This window comes from Polypterus senegalus, chromosome 4 (assembly GCF_016835505.1).
Source record: "Polypterus senegalus isolate Bchr_013 chromosome 4, ASM1683550v1, whole genome shotgun sequence".
Classification (NCBI taxonomy): Eukaryota; Metazoa; Chordata; class Cladistia; order Polypteriformes; family Polypteridae; genus Polypterus; species Polypterus senegalus.
In genome coordinates this window covers 144,468,086-144,487,673 of record NC_053157.1, presented here as the reverse complement: position 1 = coordinate 144,487,673, position 19,588 = coordinate 144,468,086, and the positions used below count along the sequence as shown (strand labels likewise).

The following is a 19,588-nucleotide window of genomic DNA, read 5'->3' as shown; positions in this document are numbered from 1 at the left end:
CTGCTCTTGGTGCCATTCCCTTTATGATGCTAGCAGCCTTCCTATGGCCGGCTGCAGCAGAGCTAATCCCTTGGAGAGCAAAAATGAGTCCTTTATGTAGTTTCAGAGCTTTGTGAAGTTTTTTTTATGGTGGCTTAAGTGCCAATCCTGCCACCAACCCCCATGATTTCCCTGCAAGTTGAAGGACCACTTTCAGGGCTGGATGCATTTTAACATCATACCCAGGATCCTGGTGCCAGCGCTTTGAACTGCATCGTTGGACTTGGTGCTCCAATATTGGTGGTGCGGTGAAGGAGATCGATCACATCCTCGTGGGCAGACACTGGAGGCTCTTGCTAAACTGCAGGGTCTACAAAAGTGCCCAGTTTATGAATTCTGACCACAGACTTGTTGTTGCAACTCTTAGGATCCAGCTTACCACCTACTAGGAAAATGAGCCTGGACTTGGCCAGACTCCAAGACCAGGCTGTTTCTAATGAGTGTTCCCAGAAGGAGGTGTTTCATCTCGCAGGGCACCCTGGATATCATCAAGAGGAGTCGCAGGGCACGGCTCAGTGGCAACTCTGGTCTGTACCAGGATCTGAGAAGGACGGCTGCGAGGGCTCTGAAGGCAGATAAAGAGCCATTTGTTAGAGGAATCTGTGAGCAAGTGACACACCATCTGTGGTCTAGCGACCCACGTCCTGCTTACAGAGGAATCGAAGCATTACGCACATCTGAATCTGATCCTCAGAGAATCGCAGTCAGGGTGGCTGATGGAACGGTCCTTACGGATGACACTGCAGTTGTGACACGCTGGGCTGACTACTTTGAGCAGCTGTTTAAAGCTGATCTTCAGGCTAAGACGTTGGATATCTCTGGGTTTACGGTTCTTGAGGCTGATCCTCCAATAAACTGTGAAGCACCCAGTCTCACTGAGATTGCACAGGTGGTGAACCAGCTGAGGGGTGGGAAGCTGCAGGGATCTGTGGTATCCGCGGTGAACTTCTCCAGGCTGGTGGTAAGGCTGTCCTCCTGGCATTACAAGCAATCTTTGCTTCCATTTGGGAGACCAGCATCATCCCAACTGACTGGAAAATGGGACTTGTCGTCCCTAACTGGAAAGGGAAGAGTGATCGCCTGGATTGCAGCAACTACAGGGTGATAAATCTGCTCTTGGTGCCAGGTAAAGTCCTTGCTAGGGTCGTCCTCAATAGGATCCGTGATCACTTGCTCACCTACCAGTGACCGGAACAGTCTGGTTTTATGCCTAAGAAGTCTACCATCGACCACATCCTGGCACTGAGGGTTCTCATGGAGCGCAAAGAAGAAAGATTCATGGATCTTGACTTTGCTGACGATGCTGTGATCTTTGCGGAGTCAATGGAGGCTTTGATCGGGGCACTCGAGACACCGAGTGAGGAGTCTGAGTGTCTGGACTTGAGAGTGTCCTGGATAAAAACCAAGATCCAGGCCTTTAATGACCTCTTGGGCACACCCATCAGCAGTGTGTCAGTTTCCTATGAAGTCAGTAAACAGATTGGGAGAGCATGTGAGGTCACTGGAAAGGGGTGTGTGGTGCTCCCAATATCTATGCAAAAGAACGAATGTCCAAGTCTTTAGAGTTCTGGTGCTTCCTGACTTGCTATATGGTTGCGAGACAAGGACGCTATCCAGTGACCTGAAACGAAGACTGGACTCCTTTGGTACTATATCTCTTCGGAGAATCCTTGGGTACTGCTGGTTTGAGTTTGTGTCGAATGAGCAGTTGCTCATGGAGTCCCAAATAAGGCACATTACCTGCATTGTGAGGGAGTGTCAGTTACAACACTACGGCCAAGTGGCGCATTTCCCAGAGGGTGATCCAGCTTGTAAGATCCTCATTGTTGGGGACCCGAGTGGCTGGACCAGGCCAAGGGGTCGCCCACGTAACACCTGGATGCAGCAGATAGAGGGTCATTTCTGGAGGGTGGGACTGGACTGCGTGTCTTCCTGGGGGGTTGCAAACCGGGATCCCGAGTTGTTTCATCATGTAGTGGGTGCAGCAATGCACTGTACCAGTGCATGCTCCCCAACTTGACTTGACTTGACTTGACTTGTAATTTTGCACACATTTATCCAACTTAATTATGTGCATAATTTTCATAGTCCAGAAAAATTTAGTATGGACATGTGTGAACCACAGACTGACACTAAAGCAGCATTATAAAATGGTTCTGTATTTTGTACCTGCCTTGATTAACATACAAAGCAAGCTTTAATAAGATTTAGCGGAATTATAGAAAGCTGACATGGCAGTCGTGGAGAGAAAGATTACATATGGCCTATTGAGACTAATCCATGCTGGCACAGTTTTCATTGCTCATTCAAGGTTATAAAATCCACAATGTAAAGACTAGCAGAAAATAGATATCCTATTATGACATGAGAAACGAAGACCACTACATTTCTAAACTAATGGTATTTAAATTGTCACCTCAATTTACTATTTGTTGCTAATGGACTTAGCATTATTTTTACTTACAGAACACATTTGATGCATATCAGAAAGCACAGAAAGAGTGAAATCAAATTGTTTCCACCTTTGAATGCCACTGTTTTACTAATATTATATAAAAATAAATAAATGAAGATGATATATTGTGTGCAGTTAAGATTAATACTGTTCAGAAATGATAGTATCCAGTATATGTTATCAAGCACTTAAATTTCCCAGCAACATCCAAATTTAAATAACAACACTAAATAATTTTTTAAATAAAATGTGATCTACCATCAAGAATATATTTTATTTATTTTTATAGTAGGAGCACTACTGGGTTTAGGTTAAAGTTTAGTTAAATAGGGTCACTCGTAAATTCAGTCATGGGAATTTTATTAAGATTGCCAGGGTTTAGCCACAATGCTGCACAGCTTGCCTCCCTTTGCTTTGTAACTACATACTGCATAATCTACAGTCACTCAAAGTCAAGTAGCCCCCTGGAAAATATTCTCTAACCATTTTCTTGTAACTGAGATGAGTCATTCCTGAATACAATGCAACCTTAAGATCAGGCTGGATCAAGGGGAACACTACCATGGGGTCTCAACATTTTCCTGGATGCTGGCATAACCTCTGAATCCCTAAATCTGGATTAGGTCAGGATGTTTAGGAATTGCCTTGGCTATTGTGCCCAAAGAAAGCTCTTCCCTTAAAAGAAATGCAGTTACAATAAAAATACATTATGCATGTTTATGTATTTTGTCTTTGATCCAGATTTACATAAAGATGAAGAGAAACAAGAACCAGAACATATGTGAAATTTATTTTCAGAATGTATTTTCACTCCAAAGAATTATAGTATTTTTTTAAATCCATGTGACAAGAATAAGAAGGGTATAAGAGATAGAGAAACAAGGAGAAAGAATGAGAAGGAGAACAACATCAAGATCGAATGATGTGGGGTGAAAGATATGCAGGAGGATGGGTGTAATGAGGAGATGGCCACCATGGATAAGGAAAAACTCATACGGAGAGATGAAAGTCTAAATGATTGTGAAAAACATTATTAATTGAAGATGCCAGCAATCTCATTCCTACAAATCATAAACTGTACAAAAATGAATACATAAAATAAAGGTTTTGCCATCAAGCAATCATCCTAATTCCTGTCAATTGTTTGCCAAACGTCTTACTTTTCTGGGATACTGAGGAAGAAAGGTATAAAATGACCAGGAAGTTGTAATAAATATTTATAAGTGCTGTCTGTGCAAATGTTTTGGTTGTTGCAGGCAAATTTTATGCTTTATTTTAACTATAATAAGTCTGTTAATGTGTTAGAATAAATTAGATTGAATTTAACTTGGTGTTCATAGCATGTGTTCAGATGCCGGATTGACTTTGTCACTGTCATTTTCATCAATCTCTAAATCCCCAAATCCTATGCTGGGTTGAAGAAATCCTCTAACACATTAACAGGGCCATGCTCAAGCCCACAAGCAAATGTGTTTAAATGTTATGATTTTTGTTTACAGAATTATGGGATCCTGTCTCTTAAAGCCACCAAGACTCCTTAATGTGGATTCCAGGATGATGCTAAGTTATGAAAATCTCTGAAATATTTCCAGCAGTCGTTTCACCAAAAGGTTCAGGAAATGTAAGTAAACTTCAGTTGTCATTAATAGAGGAAAAAGGCAGGACTGTTAAAAACTATTTTTCTGTGTATAATATAGTTCAAAATATTTTCATTTGCACTTTGAATGCTGATCTTAGAAAAGTTAATGGTTCAGTGGTTCAGTTTATTCATTTATTTTAATGCCTTCAAAAATTTTATCAAAAGTCTTTAAAAATGCAAGTGTAAAGGAAGACCCAAAAGTAGGCATTGAAATTCATTTGTTAAGGTAGACAGTAATGGCTGGTAATGTGACTAATGTGTCTAACGACAAGCAAGCTTGGGAGCTAAATGTCTGTAGCATTAACCCTGGATTTACTTGGTTATATGCAACACTGACTTAAATCAGTTAGCACCTATAACTTACCATTTGGAGATCCCACAACTGAAATGCAGAGACATATAAAAACAAGTAGGAATTTAATAAGATACGTGAATGTCACAATCTAGAACAAGGATGGACTGATTTAATTAAGATAAGTATGCGAGACAAAAACATGGCTGCGTGGTAATCAAAATTTCCTTATTTTTCACTGATGTGAGTAAGAAAGAGAGAAAAGAAATATGGCATTGTTAAGTGTAGTGAAGTCATGTAAAAAATTCAAGCACAAAGTTCAAATTCAAGCTTACTGTCATGTGTAAACTTTACAATAAAAATCTTATTTGCCTGTCTTCCTCAGAACTAGTGACAGTAGCTAGTATGAATCTAATAATGGTTTGTTTAGTAATTGTGGGGTGATTGTGGTGCTGAGAAGAAATGTTTTATTCTATGATACAGTCCATTCATTCATTCTTCCATTCATCCATCCATCCATCCATCTATTTAATCATAAACCTAAAGAGAAATGCTAATTGTTTTTTTTTTCAGAAGGAAATGAATTAAACCTTCAAAATGGCAAGTGTTGTCAAAACCATTCACACAAGTGCTGAACCTCCCAGGATAGTAATACAAGTAATGGACAGTGACTCAAGGGAGTCTGATGGTGCTGAGTCCAGGTGAGATTGAATCTATCTGAAAAATCACAATATTTTTGTTAAGACAATATAGTGATAGTTTGCCTGAAAATGTTTTTGACCAATTGTGCATTTTTTGTTTTTATTTTTAAATTCTCCATTAAGTACTTTTTAAAATAAAATTGTGAAAATATTTGAAGACGTAGAAAAAAGATCAAATAGAATCAAGTGACATTTTTATAGTATATTTTAGTTAATAATTTTCTTTATTACCACATGTACATTCAATATTTTACCTGTTGAAAGAAACAAATCATAACTGTGTAGTCCTATTACCATTATAATTTAGATATGGCCATCTGGTAAAGGAAGAAAGGAAAACAAAACCCCCAATTAACAGCATTTATTGAGAAAATTGCCACCATTTTAGGCATGTGGTTCTCCTTTTGGCCCGGGCCACCCATTGCTATGTAAATGGAGCATTTAAATAACCTTTTCTAATGGGATTAATAAACTGTGAAAAGTAATAGGTCAAAAGACAGTCATGAGTTACAAGTGCTATTGCAGTCTATATTGTTTAGAGTGAGAGCCACATAAAGTCAGTCAGCCCAACAACTATCCATCCATCCATCCATTATCCAACCCACTATATCCTAACTACAGGGTCACGGGGGTCTGCTGGAGCCAATCCCAGCCAACACAGGGCACAAGGTAGGAAACAAACCCCGGGCAGGGCGCCAGCCCACTGCAGAGCACACACACACACACACCCACACCAAGCACACACTAGGGACAATTTAGAATGCACCTAACCTGCATGTCTTTGGACTGTGGGAGGAAACCCACACAGACATGGGGAGAACATGCAAACTCCACGCGTGGAGGACCCGGAAAGCAAACCCAGGTCTCTTTAATGCAAGGCAGCAGCGCTACCACTGTGCCACCGTGCCACACGCCCAACAGCTATTATGCATAAAAAGAAAAAACATTTAAGGGGTTCCAGGGATGAAAAAAATGGCAAGTAAATGTGTTTAAGCAGTTTCTTATTATTTTTTATCTTTTCTCCTAGAAGATTCAATGCATTGATTCTTGTCAACAGTTGGAGAATTAAATTTCCTTCCAAAATAATTAAAACTAACTAAATAATGCAAATTATGCAAAATAAGATGTACCCTTACATGTTAGACAAGCTCAGCTCAGGTTAGAGATACTTCAAGCCCTATGTGTCAAATAGTATCCCAGAAAATGTGTCCTATTTGGGATAACTGTAAATTTTTAATTATTTATTTATTTTCTTTGTTCAGAAGCACAATGACAGCAGAAACATTTAAGCAGCATACAGCCCTACACCACAAGTCTCATGACCTTCTTAATGTAAATAAAGAGCCGAAACTGAAGCTAGAAACTTAATGTCAGACATGTGTAATTGTTTGGTGTTATTTATTGTAAATAAATGTACAATACATATGCAACTTAGTCCATTTTACTGAAAATGTTTTTCAACATTATAAAGGAAATGTGATAAATTAAAGGTATATATTGTTGAAAGGTAAAATAATTATAGATTTTAAATTACAGGCTAGTGTATAACAATTAAGTATTAATTGTAATTTGAATGTTTTCATTATTTTGCAGAATTCATAGGCTCCCTGGTTATGTGGCACCAAGTAATACTAACAATAACAGTAATAAAGAGAAGTAAGTACATACAATATTGAGCATCTATGTTTGTTATATTATGCTTGAAGAGTGCAAGGTTATGATATGTAAAAGATGCTTGCTCATTTATATAACAATCTGCGTGTCCAATGGTTCTAATTTACTTGGTTGTTTGATAAATACTGTAGAACAAAAGGTCTTCTACAGAATGGGTCCTTCACATTATTAGCACTAGAATCCAGGAAGCCTACGAAAAACTTGTAATCCTAATCTTAAATTCCTTCGCACCTTTCCGTCTGTCTTTTGTTTTATAAATGTGTTGATCAGCACAAGCAGAAAGCAGCCTGCTATCCCATCCCCCCCACCAACGGAGCTCAGCTCGGGCACAAAGTTCTCCCAGCTCAAGTCTTCTTTATCTGTGTGTGAAGTGCCTAGAGTTGTATAGGGTAAATAATAAATCGTTATTTGGAACACATGCATTTCATGTATGTTCTGTGTCTACAACGATCTATGTAAATGTAGGATGACAGAATATGCGAGAAATACATGAAATGTTGAACACATACCTAAAACAAACTTTTTTCATGTTAAAATACTAACGACAAAATTTTGACATGAAGTGTATAATGTGTCAAAAATGAAGTCCAAATATCAAATAAACACTTTCACAATAGGTACACATATAGGAAAACAAATGTGCTTTTATTCTAGAATATAACCAAAGCTGACACGATCCCTTAGGTGGTACAGCGGTAAGAACTGCTGACTCATAATCAAGAGGTCGCAGGATTGATTCCAGGCACTTCCCAGAATTACCATTTTCAGTAGTGAGCAGCACTTATTGTTACTATTATACAGTAAAAACATACATTTGAGTCTGTAACAGCTGGTGTAAATTTATAGTACTTGTAAAGGTTAGCATTTGTTTTTTTTTTAATTCAGTTTTATTTTCTCAGTCACATTCGCTCCCAGACTCCCAAAAAAACATCACTCTGTTCCTTCCATTCTTGACTAGATCAGCATGGATACTATTTCCTATACCTAGTATTAAAATACAGGACACTTTGTCTCTTTATCTCTTTCTTCCAGTAAATGCCCATACTGTATATTATAGTTTGCTCGTCATACAGGTTCAAGAAGACTATCTGACAAAGTAAGTGTGCAGTTACCTTGTAGTTGACAATATATTATTTCTCATACTGTACCAAACTTGAAATCATTTAAAAGTCATGTAACTCATGTCAAAGGCCATAATTTTACCATGAACCTTAAGAGTTTATAGTTACTGTTTCTCCTGTCATTAGTGTCACCTTCTTCCATTTTAATGAAGAGTGATAGCCAAAGTAGATTGATGGAGTTGGCTTGCATACTCTGGTACCAGTATGCAGTACCTTCTTACTAGTCATTACCATTTTTACTGTTTAGTTTCTTAATGCAAGTCAGCTGTCAGCATCTATTGGCCATTTTGCCCTTAAAAAAGCAACTTCCTTACTACATATTATGGTTTTGTCCAAATAAAGTATATATTCGCATACCATTTAAGTTCTAAAGTTGCAGCTTCAGAGATTCTGATTTAATTCCTAACAAGGATGCTGTTGACATGAATGGTGTGTCCACTTGTTTACATGGGGTTCCTGTTGCAATTGTGTTTTCCTTCCATGTTGTGAGGTCAAGTGTGAAGTCTAAATTAGACCCTTGAGACTGTGTAAGATACTCTCTAAAAAGTCAAGTGTCTTAGTGTAGTGTTCTCCAGCTAGGTACCATTGCTACCAGTATAGTTTATAGAGAGAATAATGTAAGAAAATTAACATATGTTAATATACTATAATTGCTATAGCGTGATTGGAATTATACTCCCTGTCTTAAAAGTACATTTAAAAGTCATGGTATTTAGATTATGTATGAAAAATGTAAACTCACCCACTGCAAAGGTCTGATTATAGATCTCTATTTCTTAGTGAAGAAAAAAAGAAAAAGAAGAAAGAAAAAAAGGGGTAAGATATTCCATTTGTTTAAATCAATGATTCTCACTTTAACTTGTTTACATTTATGAAAATTCAAAATATGAGCTTTAATTGTCAGGTTTTATGTCTGTTTCAGTAAAACTGAGGACAAAAATGAAAAAAAGAAGGAGAAGAAAGCAAAGGAAAAAGGAATAAATGACAATGACAACAAAGACAAAGATAAAAAAGAAGAGTATGTTTTTTCTTTCTCCTTTTTTGATACTTTTCATTTTAATTGGATTTCTAAAACAGAAACAGACCTAGAATTTCAACATGTAGTATATACTGTATGGTGCTATATCTTGGAATGATGTTTTCTTTTTTAACATACTTATAAAATGACATTTTATTGAAGAGACTAATAAATTATAAAATGTGATCATTATAAATTGTCATGATCTAGATAACCTGAGGCATTTGAAATCACACCTCCCTTTAATACTATTTTTCTTTAATATGTAATTTTCTATACTGGTAAAATTGGTATAGTATGTAAAGAGCATACACTTATTGAATTTTTCCCAATCTGTCATGAATTAATATATTTATGAAAAATAAGAAAAAGGAATTTAAAATATAAAGAATTAATTTTTAAAAGCACACCCAATGAACAAAAAATTGTTACATCTAGAAGCAGTGATCTTCTTTGGATGGATACTAACATGTATGCTTTGTAGATCATTTCCATTACATTCACAAGTGGCTCTAAACTCTTTGTTGTCAGTGATGAGGCCTACTCCTTAATTTGGGAAAATTCATGGCTATGATCAGATGTCTAAATTTAGTTTTTTCTGACTGTTTCTTCAACTTTGCACAAAAACTATACATGTAGACTTAGGATTTAGAACCCAAGGTATTCATTGGTGACTTTCATTTTTCAATCTGAGTTATTTTAACTATATAAAAATCAAATTCTCCCACAATACCATTTATCTTTCTTATGGGGTCATTGCCATGAAACAGGCTGGTATTCAGGAGGCATGTCCCAGAAGTTGCATGACTGTATTTATTCCTGCTGTGCACTAGGACACTTTTTCCAAGATTGTAGAATTACCAGACATTTGACAGTTTAAAAATTCCATTTTTAACTACAGTTTAAGACTAACAGTTTGGCTTTTTAATCATTTTCTTGACTTTCTTCCCCATTATTTGACTACCTTATTATTGTTACATATACCTGGGCTTTTTTTGACTTCTTGGTTGGGAGTTTTGGCTTGCCATTAAGACTGTGACTGATTCCCAATTCCAATTTCCATTATTACTGTTGCCATCCCTGTGCCGCTGCACTGCATCACTTAGGTCCCAAGATGAGGTGTCCCATACAGGTGGGCGCATGGAACGTCTTGTCTTTCCGGCAAGACGATCACCTTCTTCTGCTGTCAGAGGGGCTGCGTAAACGCATTTCAGTGGCGGCACTCTCCGAGGTGCGCATATTGGGGACTGGCCAAATCTCTGTAGCTGGATATACCTTTTATTGGTCTGGTCAGTCTGATGGCTGTCATACTCAGGGAGTAGCTGTTGCTGTAGTGGATTGGCTTCTTCCGATGGGGTCCGATGTCACTCCTTTCAACGAGCGTATTATGGGACTCAGATTACGACACTCCCTGGGTGCCTTGTCTATTGTCTCAGTGTATGTTCCGACCGCGGTGACTGATGTCTCAGCGAGGGAGACATTTTATTCTCAGCTTCGCTTGGTGGTTGATGGGTGCCCACGAGGTGACACTCCTCTGGTCATGGGTGACTTGAATGCAACTACTGGGACTGACAGGCCTGGCTCTGAGGATTGTCTCGGTCGACATGGATCTGGTGACCATGGTGAAAGTGGCTCCATGTTCCTTGACTTTGCAAAGGTTCAGGTGCTGCGAATCGCTGGATCCTGGTTCCAGTGCCCTGAACCACATAGTTGGGCTTGGTACTCCAATACTGGTGGTGCGGTGAAGGAGATCAATCACATCCTTGTGGGCAGATGCTGGAGGCTCTTGCAAAACTGCATGGTCTACAGAAGTGTCCAGTTTGTGAATTTTGGCCACAAACTTGTTGTTGCTACTCAGAAGATCCAGCTTAGGTCATGTAGGTTACCACCTACTAGGAAAATGAGGCTGTACGTGGCCAGACTCCAATATCAGGCTGTTTCTAATGAGTCTGCAAGCAGTTTGTGTGAGGAACTTGCAGAATTGGATGCGACTGCCGATCCTAATCTGATGTGAGAGACCTTCCGTGACAAGACTCTGAAGGTTGCTGAGGGTTGTGTTGGTGTTACCGGTGTTCCCAGACATAGGTGTTTCATCTTGCAGGGTACTCTGGATATTATCAAGAGAAGTCACAGTGCACGGCTTGATGGCAACTCTGGTCTGTACCGGGAACTGAAAAGGATGGCTGCAAGGGGTCTGAGGGCAGATAAAGAGGCATTTGTTAGAAGATTCTGTGAGCAAGTGACATACCATCTGTGGTCTAGCAACCCACGTCCTGCTTACAGAGGAACTGAAGCATTATGCATATGCAGATCTTTTCCTTGGAGAGTCGCAGTCAGGGCGGTTGATGGAACGGTCCTTACGGATGACACTGCAGTTGTGACCCACTGGGCTGACTACTTTGAGCAGCTGTTCAAAGCTGATCTTCAGGCTAGGACGTTGGATATCTCCGGGTTTACGGTTCTTGAGGCTGATCCTCCAATTAGCTGTGAACCACCCAATCTCACTGAGATTGAATAGGTTGTGAACCAGCTGAGGGAGGGGAAGGCTGCAGGGATCTGTGGTATCTGGGGTGAACTTCTCCAGGCTGGTGGTAAGGCTGTCCTCCTGGCATTTCAAGCAATCTTTGCTTCCTTTTGGGAGACTGGCGTCATCCCAACTGACTGGAAAACGGGGCTTGTCATCCCTATCTGGGAACAGAAGGGTGATCGTTTCGATTGCGGCAACTACAGGGGCATAATACTGCTCTCAGTGTCGGGTAAGGTCCATGCTAGGGTCGTCCTCAATAGGATCTGTTAACACTCATCTACCAGTGACCGGAGCAGTCTGGTTTTACACTTAAGAGGTCTACCATCGGCCGCATCCTGGCACTGAGGATTCTCATAGAGCAAACGCAAATACTGGCAGAGTTTCTTTGCAGCCTTTGTTGATTTTCGTAAAGCGTTCGACTCAGTTGATCAAGCTGCCCTGTGGGACATCCTGAGTGTTCGCGGGATCCCCTCGAGGTTGCTGGATATCATGGCCGGCATATACACTGGTACTGTGAGTGCTGTGCAGAGTGGAGGCAGAACCTCTGTTTTTTTTCCCAAATGATTCTGGGGTTCGTTAGGGGTGTGTTCTTCCTCCTTCTCTGTTCAATGCTTGCATGGACTGGGTGTTGGGCAGTGTCGTGGGGTCCAGTGGCTGTGGGGCATCTGTTGGTGAAGAAAGATTCACGGATCTTGACTTTGCTGATGATGCTGTGATCTTCGCGGAGTCAATAGAGGCTCTGATCGGGGAGCTCGAGAGACTGAGTGAGGAGTCTGAGTGTCTGGGCTTGCGAGTGCCCTGGAAAAAAAACAAGATCCAGGCCTTTAATGACCTCTTTGGCAAAGCCATCAGCAGTGTGTCTGCTTGTGGTGAGAGTGTCAACCTTGTTGAGGGGTCTTCCTATGAAATCAGCAGGTGGATTGGGAGAGCGTGGGGGGTCATGAGGTCGCTGGAAAGGGGTGTGTGGTGCTCCCGATATCTATGCAAAAGGACGAAGGCCCAAGTCTTTAGAGTCCTGATGCTTCCTATCTTGCTATATGGTTGCGAGACATGGACACTATCCAGTGACCTGAGACGAAGTCTGGACTCCTTTGGTACTGTGTCTCTCCGAAAAATCCTTGGGCACCGTTGGTTTGACTTTGAGTCGAATGAGCGGTTGCTCATGGAGTCCCGAATGAGGCACATTACCTGCATTGTGAGGGAGCATAATTTACGGCACTATGGATATGTGGCACGTTTCCCCGAGGGTGATCCAGTACGTAAGATCCTCATTGTTGGGGACCCGAGTGGCTGGACCAGGCCAAGGGGTCGCCCACGTAACACCTGGCTGCGGCAGATAGAGGGTCATTTCCGGAGGGTGGGACTGGACCGCGTGTCTGCCTGGAGGGTTACAAACCGGAATCCCGAGTTGTTTCATTGTGTAGTGGGTACCAGTGCATGCTCCCCAACTTGAACTTCCCTGTGCAGTAAGTTATACTCTAGGGAATGCACAGCTGTCCAAGGGTAGTTGTGTTGCCAAATGTGTCTCAGATGCAGCCAAAGCTGGCACCACCATTAAGGCGAATTAGACCTTCCATGGTTGTTTAGCAGAGCCAGCTGCATGGGTTAGCTACTGAACAGTCAGTAAGTGCACTAATAAGCTTGGCCTAGGGTGCAAAATAACCTAACACTGGCAATGAGTACAGCATATGGAATTCCATACCATTCAGGAATACTCCATAAGTTTAGCATGCTGTTACCTCTCCAGAGAAGCTGTTTCACAGAGCTTGGTTTAATGTACTAAAGGACCATCCCACATCATGCATAATTCAGCTGATACATACAACTCCCACATGAAGTTGTATTCAGAATCAATTCATTGGTCTGGTTTTGGAATAATTTTTACTAATCACCTGTTGTGTATACCAGTCTTTATGGAAGTTGCACATTGCTTTAAGAGTGTATGTTTAATCAAAACTACACTTATACTTGCTTGGTACTATAAATGTATTCACCCCGTTGGGCTTTTTCACATTTAATTGTGTTACAGCATGGGACCATAATGTATTCAACTAAGATTTGTTGCCGTTTAAAAATAAAATCAGACATTTTTCTAAACTGCTTCTTTCCTTACCTGGAGGTAATACTTAATATGACCACCTTTGGCCTTAGTCAAAATTATAGCTGTGCACATTAAAACTTAAACCCACCGTTTTTGGCAAATTTGCTCAAGTTCCCCCAAGTCTGATGGGAACTGTTTGTGAAAAGGCTATTTTTTTAGACATTTCATAGCTATTCAATTGAACTTGTTTCTCCAGGCTCCTTGCTGTATTTTTCAAGATATGGTCTTGTTGGAAGATGAATTCCATGTCCCAGTTATCTTGTGAATTGCATTAGGTTTTCTTTCAAGATTTTTCTGCAGTTAGCTCCATCACTTTTTCCTCATATCATTGTCAGGTTTACATCCCTTGCTGCAGAGAAGCATCCACACAGTAAAATACCACAACTAGAACACTTCACTGTGTTGGTGGTTGTTCTCAGTACCCTTTTATTCTTTGGCCAAGCATAACTCTTAGCACTGGTCTCATCAAACAAGAGAATCTTCTTTCAGCTTGTACAGGCAAATGAGGCAAAACTCCAGCTGAAATGTGATTTCAGTAAAGGCTTTCTTTGTGCAATCTTTCTGTTCAAGCCTGATATATGTGTTTTTGCTCCATCTCTGTAAGTTCTTTAGAGTTGGCAAAAGCCTCTGGGTGACCTTCCTGTCTGGATGGTTAGTTTTAAAGTTCTGGGCAGATTCATATTTGTTCCACACTTCATCACCTTTTTAACGATGGACTTCACTGTGCTTTGATTTATGCTCAGTGCCTTGGAAATGTTTTTATATCTTTGGCCTTGACTGGTATTTTTTAAGAACCGTGTCTCAGATTTGTTTAGAGTGTTCCTTGGTGTTCATAGTGTAGAGAAGCTCCCCAACACAAGTGTGTGTATCCTGAAAGTATGTGAAGCAGTTCAATTCAACTGCTTGACTTGAATAAGAGAGTTGATTATTTCTGAGGTAATTAAGGTGTATCAGAGGAATTAGTGAATACTTATGCCATGAATTATTTTTTGTTTTTTGTTTTTAATTAATTTATAAAAACGTCTGGATTGTTTTTCACTTTGACACTAAATATTTTATGTTTCCATGCTTTAAAAAACATGAAAAAATCAAAGTGAGTACCTTTTATAGCCACTGTATTAAACAAAATCTGCCTGAAGCTGAAGTCAAGTTCAAATATGTTTCTTTAAGTATTTTATTAGCATATTTCTGCATGTTTAATAATATCTGAAATACACCATTTTATTCTTTCCTTTGGCAGGCCAAAGAAGGAAATTTTAATAATTGATCCGGCAGGCAATTTGTATTACAATTGGCTTTTTGTTATTACAATGCCAGTGATGTACAACTGGACAATCATCATAGCCAGGTAACGTAACTTGATGTTTGTACTTTTTCGAGTTGGTGAGGCAGACATACACTGCAATATTTTATTTTAACATTGGTACAGGCTTAAAACACATATGCAAATTTAAAGTAAAGTACATAATTGTATAATTGATGTACAGCACATAAACACACATATTGTATCAAGGTAAACAAACAGAAAAATAAAAATTAATCTCCCTGGTTAAATATAAACTAAGTTATGGGAATTTAAAGTTTCATTAACAAACAGTAAAAGCTGAGGTTAGTACAGTTAACAATATAGCAATGGAAAATAAAAACTCTAGTTAACAACATTCGTATGGAAAATAAACCCCTTGGAGGGGTTATAACATCTAAACTCGCAGTTCTGATGGTCTTTGCCCACTGAGCAATCTTTTCTTTTTCTGGACATTCAGTAGTTTCATGTGCATATGTTAAAATACAAAATCTGTAATAAAATACTGTGGTCTGCTGTTTTAACAGTAGTCATTGAATCCTAATGTTCCCAATTATTTTGTTGTCTTATTTCATGAAGTGGAATTTGTTTATAAATATTAGTGTGTCAATCATTTATTTATTTATTCAAACAATAACTAACACAATTCACATCTCTCACCAGGGTGTGCTAAACTAAAGTAGACAGTCTCCAAGCTGAACATACATAAGTACTGAGACTAATGAGGAACCCTCTCTACTTCAGGCAGCTCAGAAGCCCTAAAGCTAAATCCTTGTGCTCACAGTTCCACACAGAGCTAAATTATATTGGACAGTTAAACTAAAATACACACTTTTGTGGAAAGAAACACCAGAATACTCAAAAACTAATTAAACTATCAGAAGACCATGCTAACTCTAAAAAGATGGTGACCTGGTCGGGAAGTGATCTCAGGTACCCAGAGCTCTGATACAGCAGTGGTAGCTGCAGAACCACTGTATTGACTCTGTTGATACACTAATTCTTTGAGAATGATGCATCTACAAAAATGGCAGAACTCCTAAAATGTTGTTGTAACTATAGGTTGGGAAATGAAATATGCATATACACATGTCACTCTTTTGGAACTAATCTGACTGAAATATAAGGCATGAAAATCAAATAATATGTGGGGTTTCTTTGCAGGGAAAAATCAATTTGCCTGGTCATATGACATATATCTAGGCAAATCTTGAGGATGCTTTACGGTAGTGTTAGGTGGCTTCAAAAAAATAAAGATTCATTAGTTGATATATTGTAAAACAGTTTGTCATATATAATGGCTGTTGTCTTTTTTAGGGCTTGCTTTGAAGAACTACAACAAGACTACCTGAGCGCATGGTTTATCATGGACTACCTTTCTGATGTAATTTACTTAGGTGATATGTTTGTCAGGACAAGAACAGGTGCGTGCATTAGAAGTTTCAGTAAATTCTGTATTATTCTTGTAGAAAATTCTGAAGGTAGTTTTAATGCAAGTTTTTTCATCGTTCCATGGAGCTAGGGGCCATGCTGTGATTTCCTGTTTTATAGGTACCCCAATAGAGCAATTCTTACCTGTAATATGTCTTTCATTAACATTCTATCTTAACATTTGTTTAGCTTTTTTTCTTCAATTGTAGCTGATCAGATTATGATAGATTTTTTTTCACTGGTGAAAGCCTCAGAGATGATAAAGAAGATGTGAGATAACAGAGAAGACAAAAATAAACTGGAAATTAGGAAATAAATAAAGGCTTTTTAAATTGTAAAGCACTGTGCTTACTGAGGCAATTTGATTCTGGCTCAGGCTAGCCTCCATAAGTAGACATTTACAACAAATCATGAAAGAGCTACAGTATATTCGGGTAAAAAGAAAATGACCCTAGTGCTGAAAAGAACTAAATATATACACACAGAGTCAGAAGTCGTCTCATCCTAGTGGTACATAGCTCACAGAATAACTTGATATGCTGCTCCTTGTATTTATGATAAAATCACTTTATACCCACCCTGTTGTTTTAGGAATATGCACTATAAAGTAATTAACAAAAAACTGATTTCTGATTTTTTTTTTTAATGAGCTCGTTTTAGGATACCTTGAGCAAGGTTTGCTGGTGAAAGATGAACTAAAGTTGCGTGAACGATACATGAAGACCCTGCAGTTTAAGCTGGATGTTCTATCAATGATTCCCACAGATATCTTCTATTTTAAGATGGGACTGAACTATCCTGAACTAAGATTAAACAAGCTCTTTCGTGTTGCTCGCATGTTTGAGTTCTTTCAAAGAACAGAAACAAGAACCAATTATCCCAACATATTCAGGATCTCTAATCTTGTTATGTATATTGTCATTATTATACACTGGAATGCTTGTCTTTACTTCTCGTTTTCCAAAGCAATTGGTTTTGGAGCAGATACTTGGGTCTACCCTAACGTATCACATCCCGAGTTTGGACGTCTTGCACGGAAATATGCTTATAGCCTGTACTGGTCCACTCTGACTCTAACTACTATTGGAGAAACACCTCCCCCAGTTCAAGACTCTGAATATTTTTTTGTTGTTATTGACTTTCTAGTCGGTGTGCTGATTTTTGCTACCATTGTTGGTAATGTTGGCTCGATGATTTCTAACATGAATGCTGCAAGAGCAGAATTTCAAGGAAGAATTGATGCCATTAAGCAGTATATGCACTTTCGAAAGGTCAGCAAAGACCTGGAAAAAAGGGTTATCAAATGGTTTGACTATCTGTGGACCAACAAAAAGGCTGTGGATGAAAGAGAAGTGCTCAGGTACCTCCCAGACAAACTGCGTGCAGAAATTGCCATTAATGTTCACCTTGACACCCTTAAGAAGGTGCGTATTTTTGCAGATTGTGAAGCAGGGCTCCTAATTGAGCTGGTACTAAAACTAAGGCCACAGGTCTATAGTCCTGGTGATTATATTTGTCGGAAAGGAGACATTGGGAGAGAAATGTACATCATCAAGGAAGGGAAACTGGCTGTTGTTGCAGATGATGGAATTACTCAGTTTGTAGTTCTTAGTGATGGTAGTTATTTTGGTGAGATCAGCATCTTGAACATCAAGGGAAGCAAAGCTGGAAATCGTAGAACAGCCAATATTCGAAGTATAGGTTATTCTGACTTGTTTTGCTTGTCTAAGGATGATCTTATGGAAGCTCTTGTTGAGTATCCAGATGCCAAGGCTATGCTAGAGGAGAAAGGAAAGCAAATCTTAATGAAAGATGGACTCTTAGATTTAGAGCAGGCCCAGCTAGGACCAGACCCTAAGGATATGGAAGAAAAAGTAAATAGGATGTATTCATCTGTGGAAAATCTTCAAACTAAATTTGCCAGGTTGCTGGCTGAGTATGATGCAGGCCAACAGAAGTTAAAACAAAGAGTAACCAGGATTGAAAAAAAAGTGTTGTCATCTAGGGAGGAACTTGTGTCAGAATTGGCAGACCAGGAGGCAGATCCTGGCCAAGCTGAAAAGCAAGAGGAATAAGGCTTATTTGTACTGAAACCAGTCAGCATGGCGATGCAGTAATCAGGGCTGCTGCCCCCCAGGGTCAAGGAATTCAGTTTGGCATAGCCACGGTTTGTGTGGTGTTTGCATATTTCCAATATGTCTACATTGGATTTTTCTATGGGTATTGTGGTTTCATCCCTCAGCCTAAAAACATAAATCAGTTAATTAACTGTAAACTGGCCTAATATGAATGGGTATGTTCAGTGATGGACTAAGTGTCAAATCCGGGGTAAGGTCTGCTGCTGGAATAAGCTATGGCTCCTTGCGACTGTAAAACTGAATTAAATGGGTTTAGTAAATTGATAGGTGAATGGTTGCACTGAAACCCTCCATATGAATTTTGGGTGTTCAGATAAACTTTGAATAATATTTTGCATCTGATCCAGGTAAATGACTTACATGCTTGAAGATACATTAAGCCAAGCAGGTATGCCAGGCACATATGTATTATTTCACAAGCTCTACTACAGCATAAAAAAATGTGTAAATATGGTAATTGTTGAAATAAGTCTCAGTGTAGCATTTGAGATTAGTTTTGTCTGCTCTGTTATTTATTTTACATACACCAAAGTGGTTATTTTTTTACTGTTATGTATTACAATCAAAAAAATTATATCTGTGCTGACTCAAGAGAATATACTACTTTGACACACATATGTTAAGTACTTTAACACCAATAATAATATTGTTTATTACCTTTGTAAATATTAAACTCCTTAGTGTCTGTATGATTACATTTAATAAAGTTTCACTATCTTGCTTTTTGTCATTTGTTTAAAGAAATAATTATAAGCCATTATAATTACTAGATGCAATAGTGTTTTGTTTTACAATTGATTCATACAGTTTTGTCTAATCTAATCTATTCTTCCAACTTTCTCTCCACTTCCTCTTTTCTGGTGCTACACAACACAATGTCATCAGCAAAAAGCACGCACAAGAGGGACTGGTCTTTTATCAGATGACTCAACAAATCCATAACCAGATCAAAGAGGCAAGAACGTAAAGAAGATCCCTGGTACAGACCTACTCCAGCTTCTATCTTGTCTGTTACCCCAACACTGCTTTTTACCCGAGTCCTCACTCCCTCATACATATCCTGGAAAATCCACGCATACTTCTCTGATACTCCTTTGTCTCTCATGCACCCCCAGACCTCTTGATGTGACACTATATCATAAACCTCCT

At 39.1% G+C, this 19,588-nt stretch overlaps 1 protein-coding gene across 1 annotated transcript; it reads left to right on the top strand.

The window, feature by feature from the left end:
• The first annotated feature begins 5,022 nt into the window (after nt 1-5,022).
• On the top strand, nt 5,023-18,376 carry cnga1b (cyclic nucleotide gated channel subunit alpha 1b). The gene is made up of 7 exons (XM_039752897.1): nt 5,023-5,126; nt 6,720-6,782; nt 8,702-8,737; nt 8,844-8,939; nt 14,808-14,915; nt 16,188-16,294; nt 16,962-18,376. The coding sequence occupies exons 1-7, from the start codon at nt 5,023-5,025 to the stop codon at nt 18,374-18,376; spliced, it is 1,929 nt and encodes a 642-aa protein (XP_039608831.1).
• The last annotated feature ends 1,212 nt before the right edge of the window (nt 18,377-19,588 follow it).

Bases quoted from the DNA above. Each gene is read 5' to 3' on its own strand.
- cnga1b (XM_039752897.1), top strand. From the start codon at position 5,023: ATGGCAAGTGTTGTCAAAACCATTCACACAAGTGCTGAACCTCCCAGG. The intron at 5,127-6,719 runs GTGAGATTGAAT...ATTATTTTGCAG, and splicing joins TCTGATGGTGCTGAGTCCAG to AATTCATAGGCTCCCTGGTT. The intron at 6,783-8,701 runs GTAAGTACATAC...TCTATTTCTTAG, and splicing joins AATAACAGTAATAAAGAGAA to TGAAGAAAAAAAGAAAAAGA.